Genomic DNA, 21,876 nt, shown 5'->3' with positions numbered 1-21,876 from the left:
ACCAGAGCATCCCTCAGGACGAGCCCCGTGGATGTTTTGATTGCTCCTTGAGGAGCTCAGGCATTGACCTGGCTGTTTAATGGTTCTCCCAAACACAGCCTGAGCAGCCTGTGCGGCCTCCAGCCTGTCCTGGGGGTGTTAAATGACCCCAACCTTCCAGCCAAGTGCTGGGGCCATCTGCTGGGAATGGGGATATATCCAGCCTGACAGAATTCCACGGTTTCAAATAAAAAGCCACTGCTGAAATTGCACATGGAGTGACCTCTTCAAGAGGAATTTGTTCTTTAAACACAAAACTCCGTGGGTCCCACCCCCAGTTCAATGTGGACCGGTTTAGGTGGGACCGTGCACGTCCCTCCTGAGGCTTCCAGGGAACCAGAGGCTCTGCAAAGGGTCTGCAGAGCTTCTTCCCACCAGGAGAACGGTGCTGGAAGGGCTGGAAACTCCCCAGGAGCTGGAAACATCCACAGCCGGGCCCTCCCGGCAGCCCCAGAGCCTCATCCTGAGCTGGCACTGCCAATCCCTCATGGAGAGAGTGGGGAGGGAAGGACTGAGCCCCGTGCCCGGCACTGCTGACCCCTGATCCCAAACCCAGGCACAAACCTCCAGGCTCAGGGAACCTGCAGGTGCTGGATCCAAACCCATTCCCAGGGGGAAAACAAAGGAACCATCCAGTCCCAGAGCTGGGGAGGAGACACCTCCAAGGGAGAGAAGAGAAAAGAGAAGAGAAGAGAAGAGAAGAGAAGAGAAGAGAAGAGAAGAGAAGAGAAGAGAAGAGAAGAGAAGAGAAGAGAAGAGAAGAGAAGAGAAGAGGAGAAAGAAGATAAGAAGAGGAGAAGAAGAGGAGAAGAAGAGAAGAAGAGAAGAGAAGAAGAGGAGAGGAGAAGCCAGGCTGCCCCCAGCGCTCTCGGGGGTTCATCTTTCATTCATTTCAATGGTGAAAGGAGGAAATTTGGCTTTTCTGGCCTTGCCTGAAGGCCAAGAAATAAAATTTCAGCTGGGAGGCTGGAGAGCAGCAGGAGCAGCCTCAGAGATGGTCCTGGAAGTCCAAAAGGAGTGTGGCAAAGGGGAAAAGTGATGGGATTGGGGAAGCCAGAAGAATGCACAGAGGGAAAAGTGCTGGAAATAGAAGAGAGAAAGGCAAGAGCTCCAAAGAAATCAAAGCTGAGGGGAAGAAGGAGCTCAAGGAGCTGCAGCAAGTTCACCTTTTGTGAATTTCTTGATAATCTCCCTCCTTGGCTGAGACAACAAAACGTGGGATGGCTCCAAAAGCTGTGAATCCAAATGCATCCCCCCGGAAGGATGGGCCTGGCCAGCAGCACTCAGCGTGAAACCAACAAATCAGGGGGGAAATGAGTCCAGGAGGAAATTTTTATGGGGGATAAAGGAAAATAAGAGAGTGAAATAAGGTCTCGAAAATGGCTGCACTTTGTATAAAACATTTTCAGGAGATGGCCAGGAAAGGGAGGCTGATCCATTTGGGAGCTAGCAGAAGGCACCAGGCACCCCGTGGATTTATCTGCAGGAAAAGGTCCTGGCAGATGCCTGGGAAAGAGCATCAGGGAAAAGGTCCTGGCTGCTGGGGCTGAACACCTCGACATGAGAAACCTTGTGGGAATGAGGCCCGGAGCACACGGAGCACACGGAGCACACGGAGCACACGGAGCAGAGCCCGTTCTGCCAGCCCTGGGCAGTGCCATGAAATTCAGGTATGGAATCCAGACATGGAATTCACACACAGAACCCGTTGCCATGACCTGACGTGCCCCAGCAGTGCCTGGCGCTGTGTGCCACCCAGAGGGACACAGTCAGAGCTACAGGAGGTTTCGAAGTACACCCCACGCGGGTTGAGGACGGCTGACACGTTCCCTGGTGCTGGTGGCACAGAGCACCTTGGAGAAGAGGCTTTGCTTTGTGTCTGTCATGCAGAGGGACAGGCATTGGGTGTTCCCACCCCTCCGCTCCCAGATCCCACCCTGGGAATGGCAGCAGGCAGGGACCATCCCCTGACACGCCGCGACGCCAGCACTGACCCCAGCGTCACTTGGCTGAGCTGGGCTCGGGGACAAAGCCACCCCTGTGGGAGCACAGCACTGAGAACCCCCCAGCTCTGCCCTGAACACCCCTGAGCTGCCCTGTGAGGAGCAGGGGGATGTTCAGGCGTGCTAATGCTGAGCTGCTTTAATTCCAGGAAGGAATGCCAGAGTCCCCCTGAGCAGCCACAGGGACAAGCCAGTCCAGGGGAACCGAGGTTTGCCGTGGGGTTGAAGGGAATAAACCGCGCTCGGTCGGTCCCGTGGGTCCCATCTGCTACAGGGGGGTGACAGAGATTTACTGAGCCCATCAAATCTCTCGTTCTGCTGCTCCCTGAGTCGTTTCAGGCCACAGCCATGACAGGATTGGCACTGTTTGGCTCTTTGCATCCCCCACTCCCTGCCCAGACCTGAGCCGGGCATGCAGAGCCCACACCTGGAGCAGAGCTGAGTTCTCCTGACCAAGACGCAGCTTTCCTGTCCCACAGCACTGCTTTTCCCTCTTGCTTTGCTAGTTTGACCATCTGCTAATGAGGTATTTTAAAATAAACGCGAGTTTCAGCTGGTAACAGCAGCAAAACCACAAGCACAGCCTAATGAAAGCCTTTTTCTGACACATGGAAACCAAGACCACCCAACAGTACGGGCAGGACTGATAAATCCTGCTGGAAATTGCCCCCACCAGTTTGGCCCCCCTCTGCAACGCCCAGGAAGGATGATCTCTAATGGTGACCCACAGACACATTGCTCATTCGGTATTTTTTTAAATTTTTAAGAAATAAACAGCAGCATTAGACCAGTGCTGAATTCCTGAGGCATCCTCGGAATCACCTGGAGCCGGGGTCTGAGACGCATCAAATCAAGGCCTTGCAGCCATCCTGGTTTGAGCTATTTCAGTTGGGTGGGATGGAAATCACATGAACAAAACGCTGCTTTTGTTCCCCACCCAAAGCCCAGGCATCAGGAGAGAGCTCCCCAGATCCTCCTCACAATGGGAACAACCACCAGGAACACCATTTTCAGAAGGCTCTGGAAAGCTTGAGGAGTGCACCTCTGTCACTTCAGAGACAGCCGCGAGATGGATTTGGGCTCTTCACTCAACCACCCACTCAGAAGAGACATCCAGGTGATTGCTGACTTAAAGGCAGCTCAAACATAGGGAATTAATGCACTCCAGAGCTGGAGGGCCGAGTTTTTACAGCGGCTGCGGAAAATGAACTGAAATCCAGCTCCATCTGCTCACCTCCAGTGGCACCTCGCCATCACTGTAACAACTCTACGCAAGTGCGAGACACAGAGAGAGAAAGAAAATGAGACACTCACCCTCCTTCAAAGATCTTGATCCTCACCGGCTCCCCTCGCTTGGTCACAAGAGCCTCTTCTGATTTTCCCCTTTTCTCCTCTTCCTTCTCAGCTCTAGTTATATCTTTTCGACCTTCATTAGAAAGGAGCGAAGGCAAATGAACCTATCTCCCCAAAAGAGCAAAACAATCCATGATTACAGACAACATCACTGGCAGGCAGACACAGAGCAAACAGCCCAGCAGAGCCAGCAGCGTCCCCAGGCTGCTCCCGACACCAAGGGCGCCAATTAGGGCACCCTCCTAACAAATGGGGCCTCTCCCTCTGGATTTGGGGCCCTGAGGGTGCTGTTGCATTTACTGTGAGCTCTCACAAGTTTTTTAATGCCCCCGCCACGTTATCCAGCTCTTGCCAACTGGAAAAATGAGGGATGGAGGGAAGGGTAGTGGCTGGGGTAACTCTGAGCGTGTGGGGTTCTCTGTTCCCAAATCTCTGTCCCTGGATAATCCTCTCTCTAAAAATGCACATCGGAAAGGGCTGGAGAGGAGGAATGAGCAGAATTCATACACTGAACGTCTGGCCTTCCCCCTCATTCACACACACTCACACAAATCTGGGTTTTAGCCACCTCAGCCTGACATAAATCACTCGCCAGGCAGCGCTCCTGGGTGATTTCCATTCGCTGCAACTCCGCTGCCAAGGGCGCCGCACGGAGAAAGCCACAAAACCCACGGGAGAAAAGAATCCTCAACCTCCCCACACGTTCCCAGGGTCAGATCTGCTTTTTTACTGTTAAATTGCCACCTTGGTGAGGGGGTTTGGGGTCTAAACCTTGCCTAGCCCAAGGTTTAAGTCATGCCCTGACAGCTCAGCTACACGTTTAATGTTTGCTATAGGATGGACCTAAACATCAAAGCTGCCTCTGTGGCTCTGAATGGGATGCAGGGAGAGCTCTCCATGCCTGGAATGAAATGTTGGGGTGTTGGTCCCTTAAATCCTAATGGGACAAATCCAGGAAGAGCTCTCCATACCTGGAATGAAATGTTGGGGTGTTGGTCCCTAAAATGTAACAGGACAGACCCCAGGAGAACTCTCCACACCCGGAATGAAATTTTGGGGTGTTGGTCCCCTAAATCCTAATGGGACAAATCCAGGGAGAGCTCTCCACACCTGGAATGAAATGTTGGGGTGTTGCCCCCTAAAACCTAACAGGACAAACCCCAGGAGAGCTCTCCATGCCTGGAATGAAATGTTGGGGTGTTGGTCCCCTAAACCCTAACAGGACAGACCCAGGGGTCTCCAGAGAAAGGAAAGCAGAGGCCTTTCCCCCAGGTCACTCTGCGCACAGGAACTCTGCCGTCCAATTGAATCCCCGTGTCCTCACACTGTCTGTCATTTATGGAATCAGGCTGAAGGCATCTGTGAGCAGTTTTTGGCCTGAAGGCAGCCCCTGAAGCCCAAAGCAGAGCTCGTCACCCTTGGCTCTGGCTGCCAGGAGTGGCGGCTCCCCAGGTGATTCCCCTGCCCCACCTCAGCCTTGTCCTAAGGGGGATGAATCACCCCAGCGGAGCCTCTTTGTCTCCCCTGGTTTTGGGGGAAGCCACAGAGTGAGCAGCTCAAACGGAAGCCGGCAGAATCCAGGGGGATGTAACCCAGCCCCCGCAGCTGCTGGAGCTGCCACGGGATGCTTGGTAGGAGCAGGGATAACCCAGAAGTCGCTTTGGGAAATGAGGTGAAACCTTTCAGATTTGCCCAGGAATTTCAGGAGCTCAGCTCAGAGCATTAAATTCACCCAGGGCTGCTCTTTGTCCGTGGGGCCAGATCAGCCTCATGCCCACACCATCCACACATCCTTCCTAAAGCCTCCTGGGAATGGTCCCTGTGCTGTCCTGTCTGCCTAAAAGTGCCAGGAATTTCATGAGAAAGGGTCCGGGGCAGAACAGTGCCAGGAACCATTTGAATATTTAACAGCAGGAATGGTCTCGAGCTGGTGGCTCTGGGCATGGAGATAACAGCGAGGAAACCAGCGGCAGGAGACACACTCAGAACCCTCAAAATTTAAACTTTTAGGGTTGGGGCTTCACCTCTTGATGGGAGCTATGGGCTCAGAACACTGCTGGGGACAACCTTCGCAGGTTTGCTGAGGAATACAAAACAATTGACTTGCTAGATGTAGCACGAGGTTTGTTTATTGCAACTTTCGAAAGCACAAAAACATTGACAGATGAAAGGCACCGGAGAGCCAAAGTCATACAGTCACTGCTATCCCCTTTTACAGTCTCGTTCGAATGTACAGAGTGTGCACGCCCCAGTACAGTGTCACCAGCCATCCCTACATGCACGCTGGAGCCCGCAGCCACTCCAGAATTCCAGAATTATCTGCTCAGCAAATCCCACTGGAAAATTTCAAACCCCAAGCCGAGGACGGAGACAGCACGTACGGAACTACTGCTTGCTGCATGCATGACTGTACAGAACAGCGGAGCTTTGTTACATCTCCTGGGGGGTTGAGTGACAGCCTGGAGTTGCAGAAAGGAGGGAATGTTGAAGGGAAGGAGCCAGAGCAGAGTTAGCTGAGGGTTGGACTCCCAGCCTTGGAGTGATGCTACTGCTCCTGCACGTCCTGGCAGCCGCTGCTGCCCCGCCCGTGCCAGCTGTGTGTGTTTTAAGCACTGCACGGAGGATTTCGCTCCCACTGAGCACAAATCAGTTCTGTGCCTGCCGAGAATTCCATTTACCTCCACTGCAGCTATCAGGGGTTCTGCCAGCCACGCGGGGACAAAGGGCTGGGTTTAGGATCCACCGTTTCCCTCCTCTTGGAGGGGCATGAACCCTTCTCCAAAGCCCTTGGAGGGACACAAATCCCCCTCCAAAGCTTTTGGAGGGGCACAAACCCTTCTCCAAAGCCCTTGGAAGGGCACAAATCCCTCTCCAGAGCCCTTGGAGGGGCACAAACCCTTCTCCACAGCTCTTGGAGGGGCACAAATCCCTCTCCAAAGCCCTTGGAAGGGTACAAATCCCCCTCCAAAGCCCTTGGAGGGGCATGAACCCTTCTCCAGAGCCCTTGGAGGGGCACAAATCCCTCTCCAGAGCCCTTGGAGGGGCACAAACCCTTCTCCAGAGCCCTTGAAGGGGCACAAATCCCTCTGCAAAGCCCTTGGAGGGGCACAAATCCCTCTCCAAAGCCCTTGGAAGGGCACAAATCCCTCTCCAAAGCCCTTGGAGGGGCACAAATCCCTCTGCAAAGCCCTTGGAGGGGCACAAACCCTTCTCCAAAGCCCTTGGAGGGGCACAAATCCCTCTGCAAAGCCCTTGGAGGCCAATTGAATGGAGGTGAACTGGGCAGGGCAAACTCTTCCTTCTGCAAATGGCACCACGGGAACCTGAACCTGCACCAGCAGACAGCTTGGAGGGGTTTTGTGAGGGGGTTTAGGAGGCGCTGGGGGACATGCATGCAGTGAAATGTGGCTTTGGATGAGTGAGGGCTGAACCATCGCTGTTCAGCCCGTCCCTTCAGGGCGTGGGGGTCTCGTACCTCTGGACACACACACAGGGTGTGCGTTTTAGCACCATGGCAAAGAGCAGAGCTCAGAGCAGCACAGGCACTTCCTTAAGGGATTGAAATCGAGGATGCTACGACAGCACTCAGATAAAACCCTCAGAAAAATAGTGCATAAATGTCAGTGTGGTTATTGCACTGCTCAGGTAATTATCTGCCCCTGTGTCCCTGGAAATCTGTCTCTTGGATTTTGGCAGGAGAGCGATGGAAATGCTGAATAGAAATAAAGATTTATTGAATCAAAGCCACTCTACTGTGTATTTTAAGACATATTTATAAGCAGCAGCTGCAGCAGTGATTATGATAAATTTAATATTCAGAGTTCATTTCATGACACAGAAATAAAATGAATAATCCATCAATATAAATTGACTTGAGATGAATATCAAATTGCAAAATCTTTAGAGCGATTCTGTTTGCTAATCTACATGAACATGATCTGGATTAAAGGGATCTGTTTGGTTCAGCATTAAGCAGGAGGAGTAAAGTCTGGCTTTAAAATGAGATACATAAAATTAGGCAGCTCACAGGAGCGTCTTAAAGACTTCTGTGCCCGTGTGGGCACTGCCTTGGGGGAGCTCTGCCCCTGGGAAGCCACTGCGAAGTCTTAACTCTAAAACCAGGCATAAAATGTCCTCAAATACCTGGAAAAGCAGGTGGGCAGCTATGGACCAAACGGACCAAACCACAGGGGTGTTTAACAAAACGTGTCTGCCCTGCTGAGGCACTTTTATAAATGTCACTGCCAGCCTTTGTGCTTCTTCAGGGGCCTAAATACACTTGCAAATCTCCCTTTAATATTTTTTAAATACTTTTAAGCATGCCTCTCCATGTTCATTAATGTGAGATGAGCAGATGCACAACCAGACAGAATCCCATTTCCCCAAGGTAATCCTTTTTTTTTTTTTTTTTCTTTTTTCTTTTTTTTCCATTTCTAACATGCAAAATGTAGGGAATTAGAACAGCATTAAAAAAAAAAAAAAAGCCATAAAGCTATTTGAAATATCAAGACAAATGCAAATGAAGTCTAATCCTTTGTGCTGGAGCCGTGGTGGTTCGTGGGGTGGTGGTGGTGATTCCTACTTTTTGGGTGACAAGGCAAGTAGGAACTGGAGAACAGAAACCTGGCCTTGGAGCAGGCTCTCCTGCCTCCTGGGTTGGGGTTTCAGTGGGGTTTGGGTTCTTCACTCTAACAGCTTCACCGAGAACAGGCGCTTCTCAAAGCGCCAGCGGGACGAGTAAACCCCAACCAACCTAAGCACAGCCACGCCCCGGCCCTCAGCCCCCTCTGCCCACGCATCCAAATGGATCAGGAGAAAGAGATAGGATTGCATTACCTCGGTCATTTTGGGCTTCCTGGAGCTGGCCGGGACCAGCCTGCCCGCCTCAGGCCGCGGAGCAGTGGCCATGGTGTAGGTCTCCTTGCTCACCTTCTGCTTGGACCTCAGCAGGGCCAGGGCTGCCTTGGTGGACACCCCGGGCAGGTTGGGGTTGTAGAGGCTGACGCACCAGCTGGCATACACCGAGGAGCGGCCGTCCGCTTGCGGGGTGTGATTTGGCTTGATGTAGTTTAAATAGCACCAACTGACATTAGTGGTTGTGTGGAGACTGGGGAACTGCAGGACCTTCTTGGTGTCTGTGCCTTCCCGAGCCTTCCCCGCGCTGGCGGCGCCCTCGGGCACGGGGGCAGTGCTGGCAGGGGTTGGTGGAGGCTGCTCCACCGGTTCTTTGGAGTCTTCCTTCTTCACGGGCTGCAGAGGCTCCTGGCTGAGGAACTGTTTGCCAGCTGGCTGCTCGTACTCCTGCAGGGCCTCAAAGCTCGGGGAACCCGAGCGGGACACGGCCTGCTGGGAACTGCTCAGGGTTTCCTTTGGCTCCGACTGCTCCACGGACACGTTGGGTGGTGTCTCAACCTCAACCCTGTCTTGGCTTTCTGCAAGGAAGGGAGATTTATCCTGCTTTTTCCCTTCCTCTACTGCACTGGGCGGCTTCACCACTTCGAGCTTCTCTTCTGCTTCAGACACTTCCTCCTCCTTCACCCTCTTCTGCTGCTGTGTCTCCATCGTAAGCTCCAAACTGCCGGCTGGGGACAGCATCCTTTTGCTCCCTCCAACTGTGGAGGGGCCCCCTTCCAGGCCGAGGACGCTGTCCGAGGGGCAGGTGAGGGGCATGTAGCCCTTTCGTTCTGGCAAGGGCAGGGGCACTCTCAGGTATGGGCTCTGGAAAAGGCTCCTCTGCTCCTCTGTGATCATCTGGGCCAGGTCAAAACCCAGCCCATGGACGTCAGCGCTGCACACCAGGGTGCCCTTGGGCTGGCGGTCATCAAATTTGGGGAGGACGATGGTGGAGGAGCTGCACTGGGACTGCGTGACCAGGATCTGGGAGAGTGTGGTGTACATGGCGCTGCCGTAGGAGGGCATGTTGGTCTGGATGCGAACAGGGACAACCAGGGACACCATGGGCTCCGTCCGGGTGGGGACAACGAGCTGGGTCACGGTGACAGACACCGCGGGACTCGCTGTGCAGGTCAGAGGGTGCAACCTGCTGTCCGAGTCATAATCCGTGCACGGGGACAGGCTGGAGCTTCCTGCTGCCGAGAACAAACTGGATTTGATCTGTGGCAAATGTCCACCAGCATCGCCTGGCAAGTGGAGAGCAAACTGAGACTGGAGAGGCAGGAAGAAGGCTGAGGGGATCGGGGAGGAGCCAGGGTAGTGCACGGGCAGGAATGAAGGGTGCCTGAAGGACACCTCAGCGGGGTGAGACATCAAGGGAGGAGTGATGTGAAGCGGGCCGGGGTGGATGAGCGTCTGCGGGAGGGGCAGCGGCGGGGTCTGGAATATGGAGGGAGGGATCTGAGGCATGGAGAACTGGGCAGAGAGGATGTCAGACATGGTGTGGGCAGCGAAGAGCTCTGCAGACTGCCCCGGCTGCGGCAGGAGGTGCTGGTAGGGAAATATGGAAACCTGGGGGGCCATGAAGTGCTTCTCGTGCAGTGTCAGCTGTGGCACGGGGTGGTGGAACACCTGCAGTGCCTCTGTGTATGGCGGGCTGTAGGATGGCTCGGGGCTGTCCTTTGGCTGGCTCTTGTCACTCGGGTAGGTGCCGTGTGAGGGCAAAGGGGAGGACGAGGTCGGCTGATGGGGCAGACTCGTGGCAGGAGATTTACTGGAAGAAGGAGCTGGATCCTCCGTGTCTGGCCAGCCCGGTGGGGCCGGGTCTGGCTCGTGCTCGGGGTGCCTGGTGAGGGAGGCCTGCCGCACCAGGAAGCATTTCCTCCTCTCCTGGGGGGCCAAGGAGGTGGAGGGGCCAGGGGTGGAGGCAGGAGTGGACGACAAGCTCCCGTAGTCAAAGGACTTGCTGCGAGTCTCTGACATCTGGGAAGGGTGGGACACGTTGGGCGTCTGCTCGGACGCGGATCTCCGCATTTCCCTGGAATGGTGATGGTGGCTGGGGACCATCAGCATATGGGAGCCAACACCAGGAGGTTTTGGGTGGGATTCGGAGGGCTGGCTACTCGACTCTGGCTTGGTGTGGTCGTCCCGATCAAAGGAGATGGAGTGGCTGGAGCCGTGGGATAGGCTGCTCTCCTGGCTGGGGCTCCGGGTGAGAGAGACGGACTCAAAGCTGGACTCTCCGGAGGACTGCGCCATTTCTGCCAGCCGGAGCCGCTTCTTCTTGGGTGGGAGTTTCTCCGCAGGGAGCTGGGAAAGAGTCTGGCTTCTCTGCGGCCACTGGAATTCCTCGGTTTTCTCTGGCTCCTTCGGAGGAGGTTCTGGCTCTGTTTCTGGTCTGTCCGGCTCTTCCGTGACCAGAATCTCAGGGACCTGGATGTTGGGCTGGCGGACCAGCCTGGGCTGCAGGGAGTGAGGGGGGCGGCTGTGCTGGGGTGTGGGCTGCGATGGGAACTGGGACAGGGGCTTGTCCTCTTCCAAGCTGCTGGGCTGCTCGATGGAGTCTGACTTCTCAAAGGAGCTCGTGTGCTGGATGACAGAGATCTCCTTCGAGGTTGTTCTCCTCTCCTTGCCCTCCGCGCTCGAAGCCGGTTTGGTGTTCCTGGAATGGAAGCTGGCACTGGCCTCGGAAGGTGCAGATTTTCCCGAGTCTGCTGGTGACTTCAAGGATTCACGGGTCAGGTTTAGAGCCACATCAGAGGAGGCCAGGTTTGCAAACTGAGCGCCTGGGCCGGTGCTGGAGGAGGGGGTGTCAGATAATTCAAAAGCTGGAGGCTCCTCGTCGTCCCCAAGGCTCTTCTCCTTCCGCCTCTTCCGCAGCGGGGTGAGCTCCAAGGTGCTGCCCAGCTTGTAATGCATCATCTGGGGCCACACATCGGGATCTGCCGCGCTCTTCTCCGGCTCCGACGAGGTGTGGGATGTGGCAGAGCGGGGTTTGGAGAGCTGCAGTTCTGAGCAGTAGTACTTCTTGTGGGCCTCGTAATTGTCCCTCTTCTTATAGCGAGCGCCGCACACATTGCACTCGTACATGAACCCTTTTGCCTTTGGGCCCTTGCGGGACTTTTTGGTAAGATCGCTTTCCTTGGTTTCAGGCTCCTCGGGAGGTTTGGGAACAGTTTCTTTGCTGGCAGAGCCGACCTCCTCCGAGACGTATTCCACTCCCAAGGGTAGCTCGATAGCTGGCTGGCGTTTTAGCATTCGAGGGTGGGAGGAAAACGCTTGGCTGCGGCTTAAGACTTCAGGCTCCATGATGTGATCATCGAATGAGTAGCTACCTCTAAAGGTGTGTGGGGAGCTTATAGTGCATGCAGCAGAAGGCATTGAGTGGCTTCTTAGGAGAGGCACTGTCTCTGTGGCACTGTGGGATTGCTGAAGTGACAACAATGATTGTTCGGGCTTCATTTTTTCACCGTGGGATGCCAACACTTTCGCTGCATCCAGCTGGCTGCTGGAACCAGACTTGATATCGAACTGAAACGGTTCCCTGTACGCACCAGACTTTGGGGATTCAATGCTGCTACGCCTGGATAGGGAGCTTCTTCTGGGCTTCACGCTGTCGATTTCACTGGTATCCACAACGGCTTCGTTAATGGTAATTAGCTTAGTGATGTGTTCGATCACCTGTGTTCTAGGCACAGACAGCGGGACCATGCTGGGCTTCTCGTCGCCGGACAGGTGTGGGAACCCCTGGGTGGTGTTTGCAGCCAGCGCCGCCGTCCTTTGCCCGATCCTCCCACACTTCCCAAAGATGATCTCGGCGTAAGATTTGGCGTTGGTGTTGGGAGGGCTGATCTGCTGCTCCGCGCTCTCGGATCTGGAGAAGTACCCAGACTCGGTGCTGCCTTTGCTGCCGGGGCTCAGGAACGCCTGCTCGTCGATCACCTTCTTGCGCTCGCTCAGGCGCAGCGCCAGCTTCTGCTTGATGGTGTGGGTGTCCTCGGACTTATGGCTCAGGGCGTGCTCCGACGACGGCTCCACGAACTGGGAGCTGTCCTCGAGGGACTGGGACATGCTGGAATGGGACAATGAGCAGCGGTCATGGCTGGAGCCTTGGCTCCCTGCACTCAGCAGGCTGCTGGAGAGCAGGGTGTGCTTCTGCCTGGGCGACAGCTCCACGGCATGACCCGACATCGCTGCCGTCTCCTCCTCCGAGTCCGTGCTCTCCCCTTCTGTCGGCTCCTCGAAGTCCTCCCCGCCGATCCTCTCCATCTCCAGGCTCGATGGATACATCTCTGCTCCGATCCCTGAGGCCAGCCCAGCTTTTATCCGGTGAGCGTGAGACTTCCTGTGTTTGTACAAATTGCTCTTCGTCTTGAAGGAGAAGCCGCATGGAATGCAGGGGTAGGGCCTCTCCCCCGTGTGGGACCTGATATGTTTCTGGAGCACGCTGGGCTTTGCGCAGGGCCTGCTGCAGTACTGGCAGATGTATTTGCCCGGCTTCTGAGGCTTCTTCTCCTTCTTGTGCACCTCCTCAGCTTGCTTGAGGGACACCTGGGCAGGGCGAGGGATGAAGACCTTCTGCACGGCCGGCATGTCCTCCGCGGGAATGATGGGCGAGTGGGACGGGAGGAGCTGGCCATGGTGGGAGTGCAGCCCGGGGGATGGGAAGGAGCCAGAGGGCCCTGGTCTGACTGGATCAACTAGCTGCCATGTGGGACCTTCCAGGACATGCTCCGGCTTCCCCGGGGACATAAATGCTGGTGCCAGTGCGTGCTGCTGAAGCTGCGGGACGTGGGCGGGGTGGTCGAAGGAGGAGGGCTTGGGTTGTTTCTGGTGGCCGGGCTTCTCCTGGGGCTCCTCTCGCGGAACGGGCAAAGAGCCGGAAAAGTGCTGCGGTGAGATGATATCTCGGAGAGGGGTTCCTTGGGAAGGAGCAGAGCTGCCCTGGTACGTAGTTGGGGATGAAATACTGCCTTGGAAAGCCTCTCCTTTGGGAAGCCTCTTTCTTGGACTTTCCTCAGCCTTTTTTGTGCTCTTCTGGCTTTGTTCAGGATCCATGACCTTAAAAGGGTCTTTGAATGCTATTTCGGGAAGGTTTTGGCAGGCTTCATTTACGAATAATAAAGGTCTCCTCTGTAGATTCCCTGTTTTGCCTGCATTTGCTACGAAGCTGGAGCCGCCAGGAGATGGTTGTTGATTTAAGATTTTACTAAAGTGTCACTAGTTGCTATTTGATTCAAAAAAAAAACGTTTCAAGGTCAATAAAGTTCACATTGGTAACACATGACAAACTACTTCAAAGAGAGAAAACTTTCCAAAACTTTCAGTCCAAATATTTTCCTTGTGAACTTGGTTAAGGCTTTAAACCTTGCCATTTTATTTCAGTTGACAGTGGCAAGCCTTCAAAGTCAAGATGCAACCCACAATGTGTCTCTTGTTTGTTATGCAAAGCTTTGAAAACTTGAGACTTTAGTGCTCATCTCAGAAAGATCCTTTTTTTTCCCTTTCTTTCTCCTGTGCAAGGAAAATAACACTGAACGGTGGATGTCCCCCTGTGTCTTCCTTCTGTTCCACTTTGGAGTTCAAAAGCCTTGGAAAAGTACTTCCCACATTTCTGTAATTACATCCAAAAGAAAAACAAACAAAAAAAAAATGACTTTAGCTTTTGTGTGTAAGTAATTAAACGCTGCTCGTTCTGGGGGGGTTCACAGGGAATATTTTGCACACAAATAATTCGGAATAACTCATTGAATGTCTGCCATTCACAAGACATTATTTTAATGGCAACCTAAACATAAACTGCACCCAGGCAAACCTCAGGGACTCGGTTTAACGCTCACAAAACCTGGCTGTGGGGCAGCAACCAAAGACATGAACTGGAAACAGAGACAGTTTGGAAAAATGCATTAAAACGCTCTCAAACTCGGATTCCTCCTAATCTCCTGCAAGCATGTAGGGGTTTAAAGTTTTCATAATTGTATTTCCCTTCCAAACTGACTGACACCAAAGCACTGCCTCACGCCTCTTACAGCCCTGACAAATAACGAGAGATCTTCTCTGGATGAAAGCTGCTCTTAAGCTGTGCTAATCTTCAGCGTCACCGACGACAAAGGCAGGTAAAGAGGAGCTTTTGTGGGAGCATTGCCTCTTTAATTTCCTGCCTTTTGTCACCAAACACAGGTGCAAATCCAATTCTTGCAGCACACGTGAGGGCTGCCATCGTGGGCTGTTCCTAAAGGGAAACCCTCTTGAAATGAGTGGGGATGGGACCTCTCAAGCCCTATTGACCACCCTGGTCAGCAAGGGCAGCTTGTGATGGGACACTCCAGGAGGGAATTGCACTGGAATTGCACTGGAATCAGCCGGTGTCTCCAAGAGATGGAGTAGAGGACGGGTGGGACGCTCTGAAGGAAAAGAAGGGCGGTGCTTTTTGAGTGAAGGGAACCGAGAGGTGTGATCTATCAGGAGAAATGAATCCTTGTCCCTCTTTCTGAAGGTATTGCCTGCCCCGGGGTGCTGCACCTCGCTAGGACAGGATTGCTTTGGTTTAATAGGGGGAAAGTGTTCCAAGCCCTGTGTTCTCATCCTGGGGATGGGGCTGAAGTGCAAGTCCAGCAGAGCAGGGAGGAGCAGGGGAGTGAGATTTGAGCTCTGTGACAGCCTGACTTCCTCCTGAAGAGTGAAGATCCACCAGGAGGAACCACAAAGTCCTCCAGGGATTCCCCACACCTCATTCACTCCTGCAACCCTGTGGGCTCAATGAGAAAAGGGACGTGGGGTTTAAGGGGATGTAGCTTAATTAGCAGAGTCTAACGATGCTGGGACACCCGGGGACACATCGTGACCAGCCAGACTTCACAAAACTCTCTGAAAACCTTCTGCTGTTTGGACACATCACCTCAGATGGCCGAATTTAGGGTGCAAGTCCTTGGACACAACTCTGTCACGGAGAGAGGCAGCTGCCACTGAGGGACCCAACGGGGACAACGCATCCCCCGCGAGGGGCTCAGTTCAGGGACACTGGTGGCCCTGAGATGCCATTTTTTACTCACTGGACAAGTGGCTTCTGTTACTGCCCAGCTGTGACACCAAGTCTCAGGGCAATGACACAAAATCAGTCCTAGGCTTGAACTTCACCTTCCTTTTCCCCAAATCCAGGCCCTGCTCCCCTCCAGCACAACCTCCAAACTTCCCAGGACCTGCAGAGCACCTGTTCTTGCCCTGACTTGCTGAGGAGGTCGGGCTCGTTGCTGTGAGAAGGATTTAATTACCTTCTGAAAGCCGTTTTCTGAGCAGCCCTCAGTGCTGACTAACCCTGAGCGTGGTCTGGGCTAGACTTTGAGCCCAGCACTTACTGAAGATCAAAGACACTCGTGGGGCTGATTTATCACCTTGATTTCTGCCCACATTGCTGGGGTTTGCCCCACTCGTGACACACAGAGCTTTTTAACTCGGGAGAAGTGGATTTAAGCAGGGACAGAGAACTTTAACCAGGCAGAAGTGGATTTAGGTGGGGATTTTTTCAGCAAGTGCAGAGTGAGCTGCCACAAGCTCAAGTATTCACACTTAAGAATTCCCAACTCAACCTGAACAACTTTTTAATACTGAATTTCCTGCTATAGGCAACGTACCAATTCCTAAATGTACAGCAGTGAGGCTTGCAAAGAAAATTCTTGAGTTGATTCAATATTACCCCAAATGTCCAGACCATTCGATGTTCCTCGTTCTCCTCTGATGAACACATGGGCCCCAGCTGACTTTTTTTTTTTTTTTAGGAATTCTGCCCAAAAGTGAACAATTCAAGGACAAGCCAACAAACAAACACACCTGGCTGCCTACAGCAGCGAGCGGGGCCATCCCGGGCCAGCTCAGGCTACTTTGGACATCTTTATTCCATTACTGGGAATGAGGCTCCTGGAATGCCAATGGCAAAGGATAACTCTCCTGGCTGGATCAGTTCATCCAGGCTGGGACTTCTCCAAGGAAAATTTAACAGTGCAACAAAAAACAGGAGAAAAAACATGCAGCCCGGGAGGGTTTCTCCACTAAGAATCCAGAGGGAGGGAGAAGAGGAAGGGAGATTTCATCAGGATCAGGAGCTTCGTCCCGAGGGACAGCTCCGATCTCTGCTCCTGGGACAGGGGCAGCACCCAGGGAGCGGCTGGAGCTGGGCCAGGGCAGGCTCAGGCTGGAGAGCAGGGAAAGGTTCTTCCCCCAGAGGCTGCTGGGCACTGCCCAGGCTCCCCAGGGAATGGGCACGGCCCCGAGGCTGCCAGAGCTCCAGGAGCGTTTGGGCAACGCTGCCAGGGATGCCCAGGGCGGGATTTGGGGTTGTTTGGGCAGGATTTGATAATCCTTGAGGTCCCTTCCAGCTCAGGATATTCCGTGATTCTCCAACCCTACAATATTTTCCCCTCAGCATCCCGAGCCTGGCACTGGCACAACAACAGCAAATCCTAAAGGAAAAAGCTGCAGGGATTATCTGGCACACGGTTTCCAGCTGCTGCCATCACATGTCTGCGGCCCGGTCCGAGGCACAGGCACTCAAACTGGGGATTCCAGCTTTTCTTTCTATTCAGACAGCATTTCTTAGGGTTTCACTTGAGATGCAGTGGAGCAAACACGAGCAGGAATGCCCATTGCGTTCCCAGTGCCAGAAACAAAGGCTGCCACCCCGATGGAAGGAATCGGTGACAGAATTCCGTCTGATTTTAATGGGACCAGAATTTTACCCTAAAGCCTGAGAGAAAATGCCCAGAAAAACGCTCTTCTAGAAAGTCACAATTGTTGGGATTCTGAACGACCTTATTATGGCGGAAATGGGTCATGCAAGGAGGGCCAGGCACATGTTTTCCCAATCCTAAACCTCATCCAGTCCTAAACCTCTCCCAATCCTAAACCTCACCCAGTCCTAAACCTCTCCCAGTCCTAAACCTCTCCCAGTCCTAAGCCTCTCCCAGTCCTAAATCTGACCCAATCCTAAACGTCACCCAATCCTAAACCTCACCCAGTCCTAAACATCTCCCAGTCCTAAACATCTCCCAGTCCTAAACCTCTCCCAATCCTAAACCTCTCCCAATCCTAAACCTCACCCAGTCCTAAACCTCTCCCAATCCTAAACCTCTCCCAGTCCTAAACCTCTCCAATCCTAAACATCTCCCAGTCCTAAACCTCTCCCAATCCTAAACGTCTCCCAATCCTAAACCTCACCCAATCCTAAACTTTACCCAATCCTAAACCTCACCCAATCCTAAACCTCTCCCAGTCCTAAACCTCTCCCAGTCCTATGCCTCTCCCAAGTCCTCCTGAAGGCTTTGAGGAAGAGCTGACCACTGCCCAGCCTCAGGCCTGGGACCATCACCCCACCCACATGAGCTCTTCCCCAGCAGATTTGGGGTTGAGACCCCTCCTGAACGGGATGAGAAATGCTGGGCCTGGCGCCTGAGCTCCAAGTGGGAACATCACTGAGAAGACATCAGGATTTTCCAGTGGGATTTTTGGGAAGCTGTCACAGCCCCGCCTTTTCCAACCACGACAGCAATTTCCTCTCTGTATACACCCAATTTTAGCCTGTTCTTAGGGACTCCAGGCTTATGGGGAAAGCCTGGTGGGCTGCTGGAAAATCCACGTCTTTGTTGGACACAAGTGTGAAGCCAAACTTTAGACAAATTTAACAACCAACCGCCTTGGACATTTGTTAAATACTTTGCTAAAAATTGTTAAATTTGTTAAATAAACTTTAAATCTTCCAACTTTTGTGCAAGCGAGGGAAGCAGGCACAGCACCAGCTCCTATTTCTGTTCCACGGACAGAACTGGCAGCCACTAAAGTGCCCTGCCTGTGGGAGGATCCAGCATTTACCCCTTTTTAATTAGGGGTTAATCAATCTGGAGATGCACATCTGGGGGGAAAACAAACAGCAGGTTTTTTGCAGTAGCTGATGGTGTTCCTCAGCTCTTCCAAAACACCTCGACCTGTGTATAAAACCAGATGTGAGAAGCACGGGGTGGAGAGTTTGGTGCTACCTGGAGGTTGTGGGAGGCCCCAAATTAGCTTTGAACAAGCGATTGATGAAGAGAAGGATTTAATGCAAACAACAGCAGGGGCAGACCCCCTGAAATCACCTCTTGTAACTCAGAAATATAAAAATGAAGCACTCGGAGGACTCAAAAGGCAAAAGTTTCTCAAATGAATTGAAGTGAAAGCAAAATAAACTGGACAAGGAGAAAGGCAGGTCCTGCTGCCAGGTGGAGCCCACGGCAAAGGGCGGGGGAGGCCCCCAGGGTGGGAAAAGCAGAGGATACTCACAGTGGACTGGGGAGTCTGGAATTTTGGTGGTGTCCCTCTCTCGTTTGCCCACGGCTGAGTTCAGTCTGTGGGAGGAAGAGCAGGCTGGGCTCAGAATGTGCAGATATCCCAGTGCCACCTCCAAGGAGCAGCCAGGCCCTTCTGGAGACAGCAGCAGGTAACCACAGCAGGGCACAAACAGTGCCACGGCTGGGGAGCCCCTGGGGCTGCATCCCCTCCCTCGGGTGACACCAACGCTCAGAGACAACACAGCGCTGTGGGGTGTTCCTCCTCTGGCTCAGCTATTCCTGCTCTTGGATTAGGTATTTTTCCTGCTGGCCCAAGAATTCCCCCTCTGGGCCCAGGCGTTCCTACTCCTCGACAAGGTGTTTCCCTTCTTGGCCCAGTTATTCCTTCTCTTGGACCAGTTATTCCTTCTCTTGGACCAGTTATTCCTCCTGGACCAGTTATTCCCCATCCTGGACCAGTTACTTCCCTCTTCCTGTATTCCATCTCCTGCACCAGGTATTCCCACTCCTGGACCAGGTATTCCTATATTCCTCCTCTTGGCCCAGGTATTCCTCATCTGAACCAGGTATTATTCCCCCTGGACCAATTACTTCTCCTCCTGGACAAGCTATTTCCCTTCCTGGCCCAGCCCTTCCTCCAAAGCACATATTTAGTCTCAATATTTGCATTTATACCACCTTTAGTTTTAATGAAATCATTCATTTGCTCCACATTCACCTTCCACAGACATCCCAGCACATCCCAACACCTTCCCGATGAGGAAAGGCTGGGAGAGCTGGGGGTGCTCAGCTGGAGAGGAGAAGGCTCCAGGGAGAGCTGCGAGCCCCTTGCAGGGCCTAAAGGGGCTCCAGGAGAGCTGCAGAGGGACTGGGGACAAGGGATTCAGGGCCAGGACCCAGGCAATGGCTTCCCAGTGCCAGAGGGCAGGGCTGGGTGGGATCTTGGGCAGGAATTGTTCCCTGGCAGGGTGGGCAGGGGCTGGCATGGAATTGGCAGAGCAGCTGGGGCTGCCCCTGGATCCCTGGCAGTGCCCAAGGCCAGGCTGGACATTGGGGCTGGAGCAGCCTGGCACAGTGGGAGGTGTCACTGTCCATGGCAGGGCAGGGGTGGGATGGGATGAGCTTTAAGGTCCTTCCAACCCAAATCATTCCGGGATTCTGGAATTCACATGTTTGGATCCTCAGGCTTGAGCAACATCTGCTGAGCTGCCGAGGGGAGAAGACAAACCGGGGCTAAGATGGAGAGATTTCAGTTCCGTTCCCACTTTGGTTACACATTTCCTGGGTGAAACTGGGCAAGCTCATCCCACTCGGGCCCAAGTTCGTCCCCATTTCCAAACGGGAACACTTCCCTATCCCACAGCGGTGCTGTGACTCAGCACTGAGCGTCTGGGGGGCCCTGGATCCTACGGGAAGGGAGAGACCCACGGAGATAAACAGGGATCCTCTTAACTGGAAACAGATGGGGAGACAGCCAGGAGACTTTCTCTGCTCATTAAAAAACCCCAGGATTAAAAGGCTGTGCTTATTCACTTTTATTTTTATCCCACGTGGTTTCAGCAATTTTCCCTCCCACCTTTCCAGGCAGAGAAGGGCCCCCAGAACCTGAGGAAAACATGAACGAACCCAACTCTGCATTTATTCGAGGCAAAGGGTTAATCCTACAGAGTTTCATCACTTCAAAGAGGCTTTCCAGAAAAGCGTCTGAGTCACAACAGAGAAATCATTGCAAAATCTGCACATTTGAGAGCTAAATCTTCCCAGAAATATCACCCTCAACACTAGAAGGGGAGGGGGGAATACAAAAAGCAGCCGGGCCCGTGCAGCCTGAGGAGCAGCAGCAGCAGAAGGGCAGTGATGGAGCAAAGCATCAGCACTTCCATGAATTCCTTGGAGCCAGCACTCGGCTCTGGCCAGCCAGGACAAGGCTCTGGCTCAGGCTCCAGGCAGCCCCAGCTCTGTTGCAGCCCCAGCCCAGCTCAGGCTGATCCATTTCCATTTTTTTCCCTAAAATGGGATTTGCAGCCTGGCTCCCACTCCTGCAGGCGCTGCCAATCCACTCCCGTATTCCAGAGGGGATTTTTACTTTTATAAGGACACCGATCCTGTTTTCTTGCGGCCAAAATTCAAGAAAATCACCTTTTTTAGAGACATTTAAGATGACCCTCGAGGTGCAGTACCTGCGATTGTGAGGAATTCCGAGCATTCCCATCTCATCTCCTCCACGGGATTGTGCAAATCCCTGCTGCTCTCCCTTCTCACTGTTCAAAAGTCACTATTTAATACTTTTAAACAACTCCTGCCTGATGATTCCTTCAGAATTCCTCGGGATTGACCACTCCAGGCCTGCCAGATCCAGGGTGGGGAGGCAGCTGGTGGTGAGCTTCTGATTCCATCCAAGGTAATGCAGGGAAGGCAGGAATTGCCTTTCCCTGGAAATGTGCTCGCCTGCAGAGATTCCTGTGTGAACCCAGGGATTGAGAAACCTCCCAGAACGTTCCTGCACCATCTCAAAGCACAGGAGTGGGAAAAAAAAGGAGGAACGGGCAACTCCAGTTCAGTTGAGTTTGTGATTCCTGCTCAACCTCAGGATTGCAGCAGGAAGGAGTCAATCCCACAGCCCTGGATCTGTGGCCAGCTTCAGAGGGGTCAGTGGGAACGGCTCTCCCTGACCTTCCCCTGGATGAGCCTCTCCTTGGATACTGCCCTGACTTTCCTGCAGGGATAGACAGCCCACGGATGCACTCACCAATCCATGGATGCACACCCCAATCCATGGATGCACTCACAAATCCATGGATGCACTCACAGCCCATGGATGCACTCTCCAATCCATGGATGCACTCTCCAATCCATGGATGCACTCACAGCCCATGGATGCACTCTCCAATCCATGGATGCACACCCAGTCCATGGATGGACACCCCAATCCATGGATGCACTCTCCAATCCATGGATGCACACCCAGTCCATGGATGCACACCCCAATCCATGGATGCACCCTCCAATCCATGGATGCACACCCAGTCCATGGATGCACACACAAATCCATGGATGCACTCACCAATCCATGGATACACTCACCAAAACATGGATGCACTCACCAAAACATGGATGCACTCACCAATCCACGGATGCACTCCCAGCCCATGGATGCACTCTCCAGCCCATGGATGCACACCCCAATCCATGGATGCACTCACAAATCCATGGATGCACTCACCAATCCATGGATACACTCACCAAAACATGGATACACTCACCAAAATATG

General features: G+C 53.3%; 1 protein-coding gene across 2 annotated transcripts in view; it reads right to left on the bottom strand.

Annotated features, from left to right (window-relative positions):
* Positions 1–18,691, bottom strand: part of HIVEP3 (HIVEP zinc finger 3) — a 71,309-nt gene extending 52,618 nt beyond the window's left edge. For both annotated transcript variants that reach the window (XM_039564696.1, XM_039564697.1), the window contains exons 1-3: positions 18,597–18,691; positions 8,232–13,902; positions 3,357–3,499 (exon numbers count right to left, since the gene is read on the bottom strand). In XM_039564696.1, coding sequence (XP_039420630.1) covers positions 3,357–3,499; positions 8,232–13,346 — 5,258 coding nt within the window. In that variant the 5' untranslated portion in view covers positions 13,347–13,902; positions 18,597–18,691. The remainder of the gene's footprint in view (positions 1–3,356; positions 3,500–8,231; positions 13,903–18,596) is intronic.
* Positions 18,692–21,876: the final 3,185 nt, after the last annotated feature.

Source organism: Corvus cornix, chromosome 23 (assembly GCF_000738735.6).
Source record: "Corvus cornix cornix isolate S_Up_H32 chromosome 23, ASM73873v5, whole genome shotgun sequence".
NCBI classification, from domain to species: Eukaryota; Metazoa; Chordata; class Aves; order Passeriformes; family Corvidae; genus Corvus; species Corvus cornix.
The sequence above is the reverse complement of the archived record's forward strand: the minus strand, read 5'-3'. Positions and strand labels throughout refer to the sequence as shown.